The sequence below is a fragment of the Nicotiana attenuata genome, unplaced genomic scaffold (assembly GCF_001879085.1).
Source record: "Nicotiana attenuata strain UT unplaced genomic scaffold, NIATTr2, whole genome shotgun sequence".
NCBI lineage: Eukaryota > Viridiplantae > Streptophyta > Magnoliopsida > Solanales > Solanaceae > Nicotiana > Nicotiana attenuata.
The window spans coordinates 595,318-613,641 of NW_017670373.1; the positions used below are offsets into that span (position 1 = coordinate 595,318).

The 18,324-nt window shown below is 37.0% G+C and overlaps 1 protein-coding gene across 2 annotated transcripts; it reads left to right on the top strand.

The window, feature by feature from the left end:
* The first annotated feature begins 4,255 nt into the window (after positions 1 to 4,255).
* On the top strand, positions 4,256 to 12,086 carry LOC109238534 (serine/arginine-rich splicing factor SC35-like). Of its 2 annotated transcripts, XR_002069757.1 has the most exons (9): positions 4,256 to 4,451; positions 4,558 to 4,636; positions 5,329 to 5,408; positions 6,438 to 6,504; positions 6,727 to 6,798; positions 10,629 to 10,829; positions 10,912 to 11,092; positions 11,188 to 11,316; positions 11,591 to 12,086. XR_002069757.1 is itself a non-coding variant. In XM_019405008.1 (8 exons), the coding sequence occupies exons 1-8, from the start codon at positions 4,376 to 4,378 to the stop codon at positions 11,191 to 11,193; spliced, it is 762 nt and encodes a 253-aa protein (XP_019260553.1). In that variant the 5' UTR covers positions 4,256 to 4,375; the 3' UTR covers positions 11,194 to 11,524. The 2 variants fall into 2 exon arrangements, 1 of the variants encoding a protein (XP_019260553.1); XM_019405008.1 differs by lacking the exon at positions 11,591 to 12,086 and having other exon boundaries at positions 11,188 to 11,524.
* The last annotated feature ends 6,238 nt before the right edge of the window (positions 12,087 to 18,324 follow it).

Sequence of the window (18,324 nt, forward strand, 5' to 3'; positions counted from 1 at the left end):
ATTTTAAAAAGTAGATTAATTTAGAATTTAATTTAGGATTTTAATTAATTAGAGAAAAGAAAAAGGAAAAACAAAGAAAAGAAAAATAGGAAGAATGTATTTGGTCTTGTTTCTTTAAAATTGGGCCATTCTTTAAAATTGGCCCAATTAATTTTTCAAAAAAATTCCGTTCAAACCTAGGGCCCCAAAGACCAGTCTACCCGGTCCAATTCCCCTTAGCCCCAAAACGACCCTGTTTCCCCCATCTTTCATCACAACTGTTGGATTCTTTTGGTCTAACGGCTCGGAACTAATTCCCCATTTTACATAAAACTGTCTGAAGACAGACCTAACCCCAAAACACCCCCCCTCCCCCGATTTCACTCTCATCTCTCTCAAGCCCCAAACCCTAGCCGCCCTAAAATCCCTCGCCGGCTCCGCCGCCCGAAAATCGCCCTACGACGGCAGAGCATCACCAAATTGCCCCAAATTCTCCCCCTACAATCCCCAGCCTCACCTTTACATTATCCCACTATCAATTTCCCCAAAATCCTCACCCATTCGCTTTAATCTCATATCTGAGATTCCGACCCCAAACCCTAAAACACCTAAAAACCCCCGAAAATCATACCAAGTAACCCACAGCTTTCCCTCACCACAATCCTACCACCATTGTTTCTGATCCTTCGCATCTTTCTTCTGTTCTTGCTTTGGTTTTGCATGTATTTTATGTTTAATTAAGGTCATTAGGTTAATCAGTATTTGAGTTCACTGTTAGTTTATTGTTGGAATTGTTCAAGCATGCTAGAATTCAGTATTTGAAGTCTAATTTCAATTGCCTAAGGTTAGATTAATTAGGTTAATTTTTAGGGGTTTTGATAAAATTGATTGTTCTGTTTTCTTTTGTGTTTTGTTTCTCTCCCATATTCGTTTGTTGATATTCAATGTTTAGTTTAAATTGATTAGAATAGTTTTAGGAGTTCAATCTATTTGGCCAATCTCTGACTAGTCATTAGGAAACCTTAGCCTTAGTTAATCTGTTTAATTGCAAACTAATTAGGTTAATTTCTAGGGTTCCTTTGCATCTTCATTCTAGTTCTTGTTATTTACTGTTTGGATGTGTTAGTTGTTAAACTCAGTCGTGTTTAAGGTTAATTAGGTGGACCTGTTAACTAGGAGTAATTTGTTTGAATTAAACCCTAGATGTCGTTAAGTTTAAGATTTAATTTCAGAATTAAAAGGACATTGAAACAAGCCTAAGACCCCTAATGCTGAAATCTTCTAGATTGTTCTAGGAGGTTCCACAAAGGTTTTTGAAATCAGAATTTAGGTCAAGGCTGGTTAGAATTGAAATAATCAGTAGATAAAAGGGTAAAAATGGTTTTACATAAGATAAAAATCAGAAGGTTCTAGCATTTTGTACAACTGTCCCATTTTTAGCATGAAAATGTTGGAATTGGGATGAAAAAAGGACATACAACTGTCAAAAGATGATGTACTGTCTGACCCTTAGGGAATTTAGGGTAGAATATGCTCTTTTGATGCTATATTAGGATACCCTATAAAAGGAAAGTTATTCCTTCATTCTAGACACATTGATCAGCATATCTGCACCTAGAAACTTTCAGAATACAAGGAAAAAATCTCTGAAACTTTTTTTTTTGGAAAAAAACTTCAGTTTTCTAGTTTAGATTTCTAGGTTAGTTTTCTGGTACTCTGATTTTCTGGAAGTCTGAAGTGCTTGTTCTTTGGTTTTCTGGGTTGCCCTTCTACTGTTGATGTGTGTTCTTAGTTGTTATTTCATCCCTAAAGTTTCAGCTAGCATTCTCACTTGTTCTTCTGTTGATTTTTACCTATCAAGGTACTTATTTCACCTTTCTCGAATGTACTGCCTATTTGGATTGTTATGATATCAAAGAGTTGCAACTATGTGTGTTAAATATGTATCACTTCATGGTAGTTACTGATTGTATTGTTATGAATCTGATTAAATCTTCTGTTATGTGGGTTTAAGGTTGAAATGATTTAGTTGGTTAGTATATTAATACTTGTAGCTCTTCTCTTAAAAAATGGGAAATGCTGATTTCTATGCTTTTGTTCGAAGTTATTTCTTCTAGTTAAATCCTTACAGTATCAAAACTGATTTGCATATATAGCTGCTATAGTTTTTCTTTTCTTCTTCTACTTGTGAAAAATAACATAATGTTTTTTACTTGAGGTCACAACTTGTGGATTTGGTCATCGGTTGGCCAAATCAACAAGTTTAAAAGCCAAGGGCTGGAATTTGGTCATTGTTATCCTGCTGAAGTTGAGAACCTCATACCAGTGAACTAAGCTCGATGGATCGACTATATCCAAAGGAAGTGAATGTTCATTGGGCTGTCAGTTTTTCCCAAAATTGTGATAGGATTAGCTATTATATTTTTCTCATAGGATTCTAGTGTAATAGATTAGTTATTATTGCAATAGTTTATGTATTAATAGGCCATAATGTAATATTCTGATTTCTGAAGGATTTATTCTTACTTGATGCTCTGTAGTTAATTAAGGTCAGGTTTCATGTACCGCGACTAAAATTACTACTGTTAGGAATGTGTTAAGTGATTATTTTGCTATTAGATTTTTGTAAGCACAATGGTGCAATAGCCAAGGCCTTGGGCCAGATCTTTAAAAGTTGAAGGCCTGTTTCTGTGACTCAAGTTGGGCCAGACTCGTAAATGAGCCTAATTGGGAAAAACAATCTCAAACGAGTCTGGGCCCAGGCTATTGAGCCTGGGCATTGAACCCAACAGCCTGACCCCCAGTTATAAATTTCCCTTGTGAATTATAGTATAAACGCATTTCTTTTTATGTCTTGCAAATCATGTGTAGTATAATTTCAAAACTTGAATTGTATTCTGATTTTTTTAGATTCTGATTTTTCTTACATAAAAGTGAATTGATTTATAATTTTGGACAAATATGCATGTTGAGTAAGGTTTGTTAGCTTAAAATGTAAAGGCAGGACAAGCCCAGCTAGTAATTAATCGCGACTGGGCCAACCTGGTGTTAGCCCAAAACAAGACAGCCATGGTCAGAAGCAGGCCTGGCAAGGCCTTTGAGTTTCTTTTACTTCTGGGCTAAATTTTGAGCCCAAGCAGCCTCAACGCTGAATTTTCCCTTGACCAAATAACCCAATGGGCTACTGCTGGCCCAAATTCCTTTATCCAAAAATGATTAAAGGTGTAACATGTCTACCCCAAGCATGTGTACAATTAGCAATCTTTTGAATAGTTTGAGGCGTGCCGTTCACAAATGAATCCCATAATCTATGGCCCTCACATTAATACCAAAACTAGTGTGGAAAATACTTTGAACATTCACAACTAGTGTAGAAAATACTTTGAACATTCGTAGTTTGCTTTAGGCGCGTTTATAATAAATCATCGTGATTACGGGTACAGTTTCCGTGACGTAGTTGTGATATATATATATATATATATATATATATATATATATATATATATATATATATAGAGAGAGAGAGAGAGAGAGAGAGAGAGAGAGAGAGAGAGAGATATTTACTGTTGCCACTCATGCTCCAAGAATGTTGAATGATGTATTTGGTTGAAGGTTGAGTTATTTATCAAGAGCTATAGGGGAATCAATCCCCCTTTAGATACATTTTGTCTCCTTTTTTCGTAGTGTATCCATGTACTAGAAATTCTAGATCCGCCTACATTGTGTGTGTTTTTCTAAAAACCCTATTCCTAACTAACTGTCGAGTTTGAAACTAAATGAATTTTGAGTTGAAAATTTTACTGGCTAAAGAATCATTTAAATTTTTAGATAGCCAATTAATACAGATTTTTAATTAAGGATAATATATTCACTTGCATCATTATAAAAATAATACTATTGAAATAAAAAGTTTTAGAATTTTTTTTAAAAAAATAACAACATAACAAATAAGGTTCAAGCTGTATCCAAAGAGTCCTTTATATTGTCTCAACCTTTGGTTGCTTTGCTATAATATAAGTTATTATTTTGGTTCTTGGTTATTTTCAAGTTCCAGTGACACCACCGAAAATGGTATCGAAAAAGAAAATAAAATTATTGACTACAAGATTTGAGAAACAATTAGTCTTTTTTTGTGTATACTATTTTTTATTAATATCTAATAATTGTTTATATTTATCTACAAGGTTTAAATTTTAAAGGTATTTACACAATAACCAAATAACTTAAATCATAATTCGACAAGTTTGGTCCATTTGTCACACGAGGAAAGAAACTAGAAGGACACTTTGGTGAAACTAGAAGGTTCTTGAACTCCAACATATATTTCATTCTCCCGGAAATCAACAGGCTCACGAAACCCTATTCGAGCGAGCGACGCAGAGAACGCCGGAGAAAAATGTCGCACTTCGGAAGAACTGGACCTCCGGACATCACCGATACTTACTCTCTTCTCGTCCTCAACATCACATTCCGTAAGCTTTTCTCCTATTCCTGTTTTTTCGCCTTGAGATTTCGCTCTATTTGTTTTTTTTCCTTCTTGATTTGTTAGCAAATTGTTTAACTGTTTTGTTGTAACAGGTACCACAGCCGATGATCTGTATCCTCTTTTCGACAAGTACGGGAAGGTTGTCGATATCTTTATTCCGCGAGACAGAAGGTTCTAAAACCCCTCTTTGCCTTTACTCCCCTTAATTTTACTTGCGGATTTATTCTTTAGAAAACGATGGAGATTTTTTTCCTAGAGGATTAAAAAACAAAGAGTTTTATGTTCTGTACTGGATAACTAACTGTAATGTTATTCGCCAGAAAAATAATTATTAATTAAGTAGGCCTTAATCTGGAATTTGTTAGGTATATAATGTTCTTTGAAATTACTCTTATCCATTATGCTCTTTTTAGGACCGCTTGCTCAAGTAATTGAGTATTCGGAGTAAATTAACTATTATGTTTTGTAAAATAACAAGAGGACTTTGAAGGTCTTTCTAGTGATGATTTTAACCATTTGTTTGTGTAATCTTAAAAAAGAGGGAAAGTTAAAACATGTTTCAAGTTGCTTTTTCTTAGCATTTCTTCAGCGGACATAAAGTTACGAACGAGCTTGAATTCTCAAACTGTTATTTTATAATATGCCAAAATAATTTTTGCCTTATGTTGTGACACATCGTGAACTATTGCAACATATGAGAATAACATATTGCATTTCAAAAGTTCGGTGCGACTCAGTACATGTGCACTTCTATATGTTGCTATTATAAGCAGGCCAAATAATTATGAGCGTGATTCCTGAACGCTTATCTGTTTCTAAACGCTCTTTGTCACTGATCTATAGTTATTTTGTTCTTGTAACAGGACTGGTGAGTCACGTGGGTTTGCATTTGTTCGTTACAAGTATGCAGATGAAGCACAGAAGGCTGTGGATAGGCTGGATGGTACTTCGCCAAATTCTTTTTGAAGTTGTGCTTTGCATATACAGTTAATTTTTTTTATGTGGTGTTCTGAAAATCCTGTTGTAAGCTAGTAGGAGCATTTTTTTTGAGTTAACTGCTATGGGGCTGGTCATATAACTGAGAAAGAAAAAGCCTATATCAAACTGACATTAATGGCTATAATTTAGATTATGAGCCAGAGGACTGTGTTTGTTGGGATGTTTTGGACGGCGGATGGAAAAATGTTGTGATGGTGAGAAGATAGAAAAATGTCAAGCATGATGGCAGTTTGACTATATTAAAGGGAAAACAGTTATAACATCCCACAGAAAGTGAATTACTGTAAGCACTGCATTTTATATGCTAATTGCCACTTATCCCTGCTTCATGTTATATGCGACGTTTAACATGTCAGTTACTTAGCTTTCTACATCTAAATTCAAAGGTGGATGGCGAATCTGAATTGAGAATACTCTCTTAAACTTGAAACTACCTAGGTTTTTTACTTCTTATAGCAGATCACACGATTCACTTATTTCTGCATTGTCAGTTTATTATGTCAATGTCTCTGGCCACCACATTGAGTTGTTTTGAGGTGCACTTTAAACGTTCCAGTCTGTAAATGTGACATTGCTTGAACGAAAATTTTGCCCTATAGATTGTAGATGTAATGTGATTTCAGGTGTAACCTCAAATCACTTGTCTGACTGCTAGAAGGACTGGATATGCTATTTTTCTAATCTTCTGGTGCACTTGTTTTCCGCCAACCCCTGTTGAGGGTTGCCGATTTATTGGAACTACGGCGATCAATCACATATCGACCTCTCAGCAAGTAAACCTATAAAACTGTTTGTTTCCAATAACATTGGTTGAATTAGTTAGTGGATGCAAATCTAGCTGTAGTTAGATAGGGTGCGCTTAATGATTGATAGATATCACAGTTGTTGATGTAGGGTCTACTTTTACTATTTTCTACTTTTTGAATGTGAAGAGTAACACCGCTGTGAACTATATGTTAAATTTTTTTGGCAGGAAGAGTGGTTGATGGGCGGGAAATGGCTGTTCAATTTGCCAAATATGGGCCAAATGCAGAACGAATGTGAGTAACCGGGTCATTTTGCAAGTATATTAAACGCTTGCGTCAGATCTTCTATTGTGCATATTCAACTGGAGCCTTTTGATGAATTGCATGGTTCTGCTTCCTCTCTTTTGTATTACTTAAAGGAATTTTCCTCTGGGATAATTCAATATGTTTGCTCCTTGATGACTTGTTTATGGGTTCGTTTCTTAGTTTCTGATCTTATGCCTTGTTTGGTCTCAGTCAGCAAGGGAGGATCATTGAGAAGGTTTCAAGAATCAAAGGAAGCTCGCGAAGCAGAAGCCCTCGTAGAAGGTCACCCTTTCCAACCGTACCTACTATGCTGTTCTTTAACCTACTGTGTGTTTGTTTATATATATTTGCCATGTTACTGGAGCTTCACTTGATGTTGTTGTTTGCACGGTGATCATCTATTCCAGTTATTCCTTGCCTGTTTCTATGACTTCAGTTGACATGCCAGACCTTTTAGGACAGTTAAAAAATATTAGGTTGAAGTGGCACTCCGTTGGATGAGCCTTGCCAGTATTTTCCAACGACTTCTCTTTGCTTTTGTAGCTATAAAGCAAACAAAATAACCTTATTAATAAGAGTATAATGGAAAAGATAAAAGAAACCGGGGTTACAATTCTATCCGTATGTTGTCTAGTTACTTACACGGGGGTCGATAAGGCGGCAATGTCGTAAGCAAGCAAGATTTCCAGGATATACTTCAATAGTAGAAACTAGATGGACTAGAATCCAATGATCAATATGTGAAAGAGGGAAAAAGCGAGTGTCGTGTGGATGCTGTTTGTCAATGCAGTGATGAAAGATTGAAGTGGTTGGGGGAAGGATTAGTAGCACACCTTTCTGCAATCTTCATTTGATAGGTGTTGATTTGTGTTTAAATCCTGCTAAGATTTAGACCTCGCCTAGTTACTTTGTAACATTGAGGGTCGTTTGGTAGGGGAACAAGTTATCCCGGGATTATAATGCAGGAATTAAATAGTGACAAGATTATTTAACGAATACATTTTTATTGGAAGATGTTTGGTTCATTGAACTAAAAAGGGACGAGCGGGGTATAATATAAATGTGTGTTTAGTGTATACTAGATAACAACAACGACGACATACCCAGTATAATCCCACGAGTGGGGTCTGGGGAGAGTAGTGTGTACGCAGACCTTACCTCTACCTGGCGAGGTGGAGAGGCCGTTTCGAATAGACCCTCGACTCAAGAAAAGGTGAAAAGAGAGAAAGGAAGAAGACGAAGAAGAAATCGGAAGAAGAAAGAAAAAATAGGGGGGAGGGGGGGACAAAGGACGATAAAAAAAGGGGAGAAATACAACTATAGTAACAACAATAACAACAACAACAACGAAACCAGCAACAGAAAATAGCATCAAACAGTATCAAACTGGAACATATGATGCACGGTGTGAACGAAAAAACAAGGGAGCTACTAATGCTACTAAAAAAGAATGGGGAACTCTCGACTACCTACTAGCCAACTACCCTAATCTTCGACCTCCACACCCTTCTATCCTGGATCATGTCCTCAGTGAGCTGAAGTAGCGCCATATCTTGCCTAATCACCTCTCCCTAATATTTCTTCGGCCTTCCTCTACCCCTTCTCAACTTCGCCACGGCCAGCTTCTCACACCTCTTAATAGGAGCATCCGTACTCCTCCTTTGCACGTGCCCGAACCATCTCAGCCTCAACTCCCGCATCTTGTCCTCCACGGGGGCCACTCCCACTTTTGTCCTGAATAACCTTCGTTCCTAATCTTATCTCTCCTGGTATGCTNTTGAATGGGACTTGCCTATCCCTTATTCATATCCGATTTTTCTCTCTTTCTTTTTGATACTTGGTTGGCAGGGTCAGGGCCTTTCTCACTGGGCGAGCTAATCCGTATTATTCTATGTCAATGTGACCTTAACGGCCTTTATTTTAAGCAATTATTCGCTCCAAGACGCACGACAAGACCTTCGATCTCTCTCTCTCCATAATTGATATGGAAGTTGGAAAAAATCAACCACTCAAAGCTGACCTCAAAATGTTCCAAACACGCATAAGTGTGAAGATTGAAGACCTTCTTTTCTATATTTCATATAGTTGATTAGTACAAAAGAAAAGGGCACTGGTTCACGCATTACGGGTAGATTCCTCTTACCTAAGAAATGGAAGGGGGCACTTCACCGAATGATAGGTAAAGTATGGGACGTTCAGTAAACAATCCCTTAGCTCAAGTCCTCGGAGATACCCAAGGCAGCTCCCCGTGTCCTTTATACCCAACAGGACAAGAGTATACAGGTCCGCCAGGGGCGAATAAGAGCTCGTCGAACCGTCATTCTTTACTTCCGGGGTCAATCAATCGGTAGTCCTCCAATTTATTCTCGAAAGCCTGTTTATAGAAATAGCTTATGCCACTCGATTGCCCCGGATTGACAAAAGAGGCTTGGATTGGAGATTCTTGTGTAAACATTCAAGTTGACAATCGGCTTTCTAGACAGCCAGTGGACTCTGAAACCAATACCAATGATTTCGCTGGATCTAAGAATAACGTAGCACAGAAAACCGGACTCACCAAGGATGGCGAATGGGCAATACGTAGAGGTTGCTCCGCTTCCTATGGATTGTTTCCTTCTTTTTGTCCATATTAGTTAGGCGCGTTTATAGCGATATACTTTCCGTGGACTCTCGCAAATTTTCTTATTGGTGTAATCGATAACCGAATCGATAAGCCCCCAAAATCGATAAATCGAAATCCAAAAAATCAAAATCGAAAAAATCGAAACCTTATTGAAACGATAAGGATAAGCATATGTACAAATCGATAATCGATAAGTAATTATCGATAAGGGTCAAAATCGAATCGATAAATCGAATGAACACCCCTACTTTCATCCTCTGAACATAGGAGTTCTTGACTGGCCAACACTCCGCCCCATACATTTTTATTTTCAATTTTAACCTTGGATTGTTTAAAGACTTTGGGGAAAAGCCTTGGAGAAGGGCATCTGTGTCATTTTAGTGTTTATCCCGGGTTTGATTAATCCCTGTATTATTATCCTACCCTCAATGTGGGATAGAATAATACCCAATTGTGGGAGTAATTAATCTCGGGATTGCTAATCCTGGATTTAAAAATGCATCCAAACGCAAATAAAATAATCCCGCATATAATCTCGGGAATATTATCCCTTATCCCACATACCAAATGACCCCTGAATGTGAGTTAGTATTACTCCTTAGATAAATTGAATTTGCAGAAAAGGTAAGGTCATGCTTTACCAAATGACCCCTGGTTGGGTTGGAGTTGTCCAAGTGCTTCCAAGTTCCAACATGTTTTATATAGCAACTCTTATCTGTTATTACCATTGTTTGCTCTCAGTTATTATTCTAGTTTCCTTTCCAATTCATAGCTGTATGCTTCTATGTTTAGCACACCTCTATCTTCCTTTGATATCACCTTTTCTGGGGGGAAAGGGTGTGTGGATTGTCAAACAGCTGAGATGATTCTGGAGTAGCGGATGCCTTAAAGTCATATGGACCATGTGGCAAGTCAGGAACTCTAAATGTTGGAGGCAATGAGAGTTAAGATTTCATGTGGAGTCCACACTTATTTTAAAATCCCTTCTTTTTATGTTTTAAGCATATTTTTGGAGTTCGTAAATTGTATGGTTGATGGTATATCCTTCATTGAGAAGAGCTTTTAGGTTCTGCTATTGTTGTTTCGTATACGATGTTTATAAAATACCACATGCTTATAGTAGAGAAGGAAACTGTATGATGTTTAGAAAACACAATTTACTTGGAAAAGGGAACAAAAACCACATCTGATCTCGTCCGGTGTCTGACCCGCTTATATGGTGAAGCGAGAAGTGTGCTGAATGTACCTTGTATGGTTTTTACTGGAGACTCAGCTTTTGAGCTCAAAATGCAAGTTGAATACTGCATTGCTAAGACAACTCACGTGGAACTGAACTATGGGAAGCTTGTGCGTAGCTTACTTCCATCGATTGTTTTCTTAGTTGTGGAAATATTGTTGGTTCAATAATTGCTAACAGCTTTCTTCATTTTTTTGTACACCTGGTGATTGATCTTGGGTTTATGAGTTTGCTGGGTTTCACCTTTAACAGATACCGCGATGATCACTATAGAGATAGAGAGTACAGGAAAAGTAGGAGCAGAAGCGTTGATCGTTATGAGCGTGACAGGCATAAGCGGAGAGATCGGGATTATCGCCGTCGAAGTAGGAGCCACAGCTTAAGTCCGGACTATGATCGAGATCGTGGCAGGGGACGTGACAAAAAACACTATAGGAGGAGTCCATTTGACAGGTATTGACTTGCTCTATTATGTACGACCTGTATTGTCTTGTCTTTGCATTATATCAGGCAGTTATTGTGAAATTTATTGCAGTGCCTCCCCACCTCGGCGTAGTCCCAGTCCTTACAGGAAAGAGTCCCCTCGTAGAAGCTTATCACCCAAAAAAGGAAGCCCTGAGAAGCGCAGTCACATTGAACGTTCTCCAACTCCTCGAAGCCGATCCCCTCCTGGTCGAGCAATTGATTCACGAAGCCCTTCTCCTCGTGCTGATGAGGTGATAAGCTGAGCTTTGATCTGATCAATCCCATTTCTCTGACTAAATCTATTTGCTAAAGCATTTATGTCTTACTTTATTTATCTACATTTCAGGAGTAATTTTCTGCTGGCATAATGTGAGGAGGGGCTAATGAAGTCCGTCCACTTTTAGCTGTCTTCTGACTGTGTCAGAATGCGAACTGTGTGATGCAATATCTAGGCAAAGTATTAGCTGACATTTTGGTAGGACTGGTCTCCTGGTGTTTAATGTTTCTGTACTCTACATAGTGCATGCTTGCTATCTTTATGTTTTCAGTGTTATGGTACTATGGTTGGGAACTTAAATGAGTCATGATGCTGAAATTATATTGAGGGATTCCTCTTAAACACTTTCTGCAATATGCTTGCATACAACTGTTGCTTCTATATATTCCTACTGTACTTCCCACTATTAAGGCAATGTATGTTCCTTATGGATGTACTAACTTTATAACCAAACTCGTGCTGGGTTTTATAGTTATGATCGAGAGAAGGATGGTGAGGTTGATGTCAGATGATGATGATGATGATGTGGCTGTCCACAGTCCTTGTAACTTATAGTTCGTGAAATTTGATGAGCCTGATTGGTAGATGATGTGTTGGTTGTGCTGATGATGGTCGGCTGTTGCGATGCAGCTTTTGATGCTGTTTGTAGTTTATGTATTTGCGATGCATGAAGAGCAGATGCTGGCTGGAGATTTTCTGTGTGCACGTGTATATAATGTGTATTGGGTAAGCCTTTCTCCAGTCAAGAGCTCATAAGCCATATCACGTCTCTTATCCAAAAAAGGAGCTCATGTCATAATCATTTTACTAAATTATAAAAATATGCTTCATCCAAGAATTAGCTTTCCTTATATGACATCTATATCTTTTGAAATAATCATATAATGTTATATAGTCGATCTTTTGAAAGACGTGCGTATTGGCAAACCCGGTTATGACAATTGACAAAGAATAATTTCGTTAAGCGTTTCTGGTGTTTGATTATGCATTTATAGAAGCAATTCTCACTATGAGGAGAATGAATTTGTTGATTATGAGCGCTTTAGTTCTCTGCGTGCTGTTCTTTTAGTTCAATTGCGCTGTTATTTGTTGATTATGAGTTGTTTGGTATTCTGCGTGCTGTTCTTTCAGTTCAATTGCTTTAAACAATGTTTAGTTTCAGTTTCTGACTTCCAATAATTAAAAGGCAAAACTATCATTATATTTTTGTATCAGTACTATTTATTGTCCATCTTATTTGCCCTTCAGACACTAAAAAATGAATTCGACAACGATCTTCAACTATATGGATATTTTAGTGGTTACAATGAGAGATGGGGATAAAGGTTTTGTTTTATATTACTTTCATCCGATGCTGAACTTAGTAAAAAACTTTAAAAATCGAAATATTAAAATTTAACCAAAGCATAACGAGGATTCTCAATTAATCTAACTCATAACTTTTCCCAATTCATATTGGAGCTTCGCTCGAAAAAAGGCTCTTATACGAGTTTGATTCCTATTTTCGTTTAATTTATGTAATTTTAGTTGTAGGTTAGTTTAAAAAAGAATAACACGCTATTAAATTTGGGAATAATTTCTATTTTATCACAAGCAATTTTTTCCCTACATAATAGCGTTAACGAAAGACTGGAGCATCTTCGTCTGGACAGAAGCGGATCCATAATTTAAATTTTATGGGTTCAATTTTAATATTTTTAATATTAAATTCTTTATATTTTTAAAGTTATGAGTTCATATATATTATTTTTACAATTTTAATGAATTTTTACATATTACTCCGTGTTGAAAGTTATGGGTTCAGTTGAACCCGTAGACAGTACAATACATCCGCCTTTGAGTATGGAGAGAGGAATTCCTAGTAATTTTGTCGCTCAAAAATGATTTGGCAAATTCTAAAACATGACTTGTAGCCACACGAATATTAGAATATACTATTTGAAAGTACTATTATAGAAGTCTTATAATTATAAAGGTATATTTAAGATCAAGAGTTTTAAAAGTTTTTATTCTTTTTTGTACTGGTGAGTTAAACTATTTCATATAAATGAAAATAGAGGGTATGATAGACAATGTTTAACGGTTATATGGCGAGACCTTCAGAGAGCGTTTTGTTCTGGGATTGCATTTATTATTTGGTTATTAGTATTAGCTAATATCAATCTAATGTTATACCAAACTTTTAGTACTCTGTCCATTTCCATTTAGGTGGCACTCTTTCAAACAAAAAGAATGTTATTTTTCCTTATTTAGAAATAATTTATTTTTAGAACTTTTACGTTACCATTGATGAATTGATTTACAACTATATAAATATTTATGATTTATTTTAGATTATAAATTTAAAAAGTGTTTCTTCATTTTAAAGCTCGACTGCTACATAAATCGAGACGGAGAAAGTAATTTATTTCATATAGAAAGTATAATTATACTTTCAGGATTACAATTTTAAGATTGTTGTTACCTTCCGTGTATTAAAGTGATAACTGCATAATTTCTTGCCTCCCCATTGAAAGAGCAACTTAGATTTACTAATCCAACAGATCCCTTATATTTGTGTTGAATATCAGCTTTCAATTAGTCGTGTGTCAGCTTAAAGATTAGTTTACTCTTCAGCCCATTCCTCGTCTTTTACGTACTATTTGAGCCAATGAGAGGTTTTCATAAATTACTCCAAGGCAGAACATGCATAGCGCTGGTCAGCATTGAGAAAAAACCTCGAGGACAAGTAGTATTACCATCAAACTTGGGAGCTCCAAAAGGCAGTAACCAATATAGGATACAAAGACAAACTGAATGTAATTAATGCTGCTCATCGTCACTGTTATTACTTATTAGGTACCTTATTAAAATTGTAATTATGATTAATCATTAAAAACATTAATATTTCTTGTATTCATTATTTGATTTTTTATTTAATACAAAATTATTTTCTTTGTATGATGATGTTAGGAGTTTATCTCCTTTCGAAAATTTTACTTCAGTTTCTCAAGAAGCTATTAATGTTAATTCTCCATCATAAACCTTATATTTACCATAAGAAAACTGGAGTATAATTTTTGTTAAAAAGTTGCAATTAATTTTTAAAAATCTCACTATTTTCTTATGATCATTGTTTCCAAGTCATCAAGTTATTAAAATGGTAGGAAATCAGTAAATTTAATAAAAGTTTATTATCTCCTTTTATAGTCACGTTAAGAAAGTTGTAAATACCAGTTCACAAGGTCTTTTTGATTAATACAAATTTTTATTATTTTGTAAGATGACACATGAATGCATTAAATCTTATCTTTAAGTTTTAAAGTTTTTATTTTAATCTTTCAAGTTACAATAAGTTGTTTCTTCTTCGGGTGAGGCCTTTTTTAACCAGTAGAAAATTATCACCTCTGTCAAAAAGTTACTATAAATATTTAAACTCTATTTTGTTCATTATTTCACCTTTTATATTAATAATAAAAAAAATTACATTTTTCCTTGTATGTGATTTTAAGAATGCCAAAAATCTCATTTTCGAGTTTTTAATTATTTATTTTAAATTCTCAAATTATAACAATAGAAATATTCTTGATCTATGGATTAAACTACTCAAATTTTCGTATTAATAAATATGTATTTTTACAATAAGATCCAAGGTAGTGTACTGAAACACATGGCTAATATTTTATTAACTTGAATTAACCTTTAACAATATAAATAAATATTACTAATAGATGTTTATTGTCAATGCTCCATTTCTTGTAAGAGTACTGCACTATGTAAGTAAATGCGAAAAACAGAAAGGAGACACCAACTTTTTTGCATGACAATATACATACATATAAAATAAAGTTTAAGGTCTGTTACTAAAATTTAGCTTTAGGTCACTTATTTTATTAAGTCTCTCTTGATACTTAAACCAAAGGGCGGCTTTGCTTGATCGATGATCACGCCCAACTATGCCTTATTAAAAAGGACTAAGCGGACGTTGCAAATATAATCTGAGTATTTAGCCCAGAGTCGAACCCACAAGGAATTAACCTATCAATTACTCTTGTTAGACTCACTAAATTGTACGTAATCAACTTCCCAAACGTTTTGAATAAAAATTGAGGATATTTTTACTAACTATAACTGACTGCAATTAAGTAAACAAAGTCTAACTATGATTAAGTTGTAAACAATTAAGAGAAGGATCTAAGGTTATGATTTTCCCTATTGATGGAATCCCTTCATGTTATGTTTTATATAGATTTGCCTAATCGTCTCTATCAATCATGAGCACTCTTATTACCGTAAATCTCTCCCGAGTAATCACAACAATTTACTAGATGCACTCTCCCGAGTTACGCTAGCTGGCTTTTATTACAACTCACTTAAGATTGCACCCAAGGCTTCGTTATCCCTAATCCCACCTTTAAATCCTCGGTTATTGATCCCTCATATACTCTGGGAGTGGTGTTGTTCAACAATTACCTAAATATGCATTCTCTCCCGAGTAATACATACTAAATAGGCACAACTAATTGGGGATCCTATCAATTAACTACAACAAGAACATAGTTGAACAAATAGAGAATAAACCGGGCAAACTATATTAACATATCAAGAAGTTCATCCTTCAATAGATTCCATCAAAACCAGACCAAATATTTAGCTACTCATACTAGTGTTCATTATAACAAAAGCCAAATTAATCACAAATGGTAAAAACACAAAAGGAAGAAAGGAAGAACTCGATGTTGAATTATCCTCCTTGCCTCTTGCCTCTCCTTGCCTTCAACTAAGCTATAAAAACCTTGATAATACTCCTTTGGGCGAACTGGACCTTTTATAGGTTAAGTGGAATTACCCCCGAACTTCCAAGTTTACCCCTGAATTTTATTTTTCGGAACTGGAATAGCGCGGTCGCGCTAATGGGCGTGCTACTGACCGCGCATATGGAATAACATTCTGCCTCGTACTCCTGGGCTAGCGCGGTCGCGCTAGTGGACGCGCTAGTGGGCGCGCTAGTCTGGGTCATCATTTCAGCCTTTCTTTCTCTCTTCTTCCAATGTACTCAGCTCCGATGGGCTTCCCTTGCTTCAATTTAGCTCTAATTACAGTTCTACGTCCTCATACACGCAACTCGCTCCTGCAAAACATGAAATTCACAATTATAGCCAATTTATCATCATTTAACTATCCTATAACAGTGAAACATAGTCAAGCTGGGGCATAAACAGTCGCCAAATTACATGCGTCTAGCCTATTATCAACACCCCTCACTTAAATCATTGCTAGTCCTCGAGCAATCCACCACACTCTATAAAGGTTCCTTCACTAAGCCTTTTCCCCTAACGTATCACACCAAGAACAAATCACCAAAGTAACGCCTAGTAGTGAACAATCTTTGCCTCAAAAGTCGACTCTCACGTGCCGTGCAATATTCGTATTTACTCAAATTACTCTATACAGTAGTCAAGACTTACCTTTCCTTCGTGAATCACATGACCTCACATCACACACGAGAGTAGTTCCACAAATATTAATATTAAGAACAATTAGGAACTTAGATAGATAAAATTTGCTCACTCTCAAAAAGAACATTCACATGCCACAAAAACGCACCATAGACTTGCCCGTAGTGTACTACTCTGCTAATCGAGCCCATTCAGTCTAAGATCAATTAGGACTTCACTTGGTTGTAATGTAGGCTAAGAGATGGGTAGGATATATTTGGATATAGTGACTAACCTCCCTAAGCACTTTTAATACAATCACATTAACCTTCAAAATCATACTTATGTCAACCAGACATTCCACAACATTTTTATTTATAACATCTCACTCCATTAGGTGCAATTGTATCAAGTCACCACTTATCAACTACTACATTTACTCATTCTCTCTTTTTTTTTTCTATTTTTTTCTATTTTTTTTCTTTACGTCGACTTAGACCCTCAAGAACCCCGTCGAAAAAGATCCGTCGTCGAGACAAGTCAGCTTACCTACCTTAAGCTTACCTAATGTAACTATTACTCAAAACACCAAAAACAATCAAGAAGAAACAAAGAAACATCAAACAGTCAAACTGTTACATATACATACATACACTGAAGTATCCCCCACCCCACACTTAAAAGGAAGCCATGTCCCCATGGCATACAAAATAAAGAACAGTGAGGTAAAGGAACTTCCCTGAAATATCACTCTTGATCGGAGACCGTGTCTGGGTTCAAATTGCAAGCACGACCCAGAGCTCTCAACCAGCCCAAGATTCTCTTCTCTGATTTCACTTGCTGGGCAGCCACCGCGTCAACACGTGTACCCAAGTTAGCGACCGAGGTACGCAATCCAGCCACCTCCTGCTCCAAAGCTGTGAACCAGGTAACCCGAGCAGCTCCAGATGGTGCTGCAATCCCAGATGGTGCTGCAGCTGCTGTAATTTGCTCATGGGCCTGTGGCTCGGCCCTCACCTCCTCCTGCTCAGCCTCCGTATCCTCAGAATCATCAGAATCACCACTAGCATCACCACCTGCTACCACCGGCTCCTTACCAGTAGTGACCTTGTCAGCTCGAAACTTGTGGTCTCTTGGCACTCTCCCATCTACATCCAGATTTTCCAGCACCCGAGCTGCCCGACATAGTTTAGTAACCAAGGAAGGGAAAAAGAACTCATACCTTTTCACCGGACAACGAATGAACATCTCCTCATGAATCACCTTGGCCACGTCAAAGTTGTGGCCAGTCATAAAGCACCTAATCAGAGCCGCTCGAGGACCATTCACCTCCGTGGTGTTGGAGGATGGGATCAGGCGGTTGTTAATAACATATAACCAGCACTTCCCTTCAAAGGTTAGCGCCGCGGAGTGAAATTTCTGACCATACTTCATCCATACAACTTCCTTTCCGGGTACACAGATTGTTTCAAAGAACATCACCCACTGCGTGTGTGACCTGCCATACATTTCATATCCGTCTTCATAAGGATCCACAGGAAGGGGAAACTGGTATATCCTTCGTATAACCTCCATAGAGGCATCCACCGCCTTTCTGCGCACAGTTACGACGCCATTCACATATTCTTTCACATTGGCGTAAAACTCGCGGACAACCATCAAATTCCCCTCGCCCGGCTCGTCAATGAAGGTTTGCAATCCCCGCCTTACCAGCTCAGTATACATGTGAGGGTAGCCCAGGCTGGACCGACCCTATATCCTATGCCCCCTTTTCCGGTATCGGCTTTTT

What these genes read in the sequence shown, in the direction of transcription:
- LOC109238534 (XM_019405008.1), top strand. Translation starts at nt 4,376, where the DNA reads ATGTCGCACTTCGGAAGAACTGGACCTCCGGACATCACCGATACTTAC. An exon ending in GGGCCAAATGCAGAACGAAT is followed by an intron (nt 6,505 to 6,726) that starts GTGAGTAACCGG and finishes GTTTGGTCTCAG; the next exon opens with TCAGCAAGGGAGGATCATTG. An exon ending in AGCAGAAGCCCTCGTAGAAG is followed by an intron (nt 6,799 to 10,628) that starts GTCACCCTTTCC and finishes CACCTTTAACAG; the next exon opens with ATACCGCGATGATCACTATA.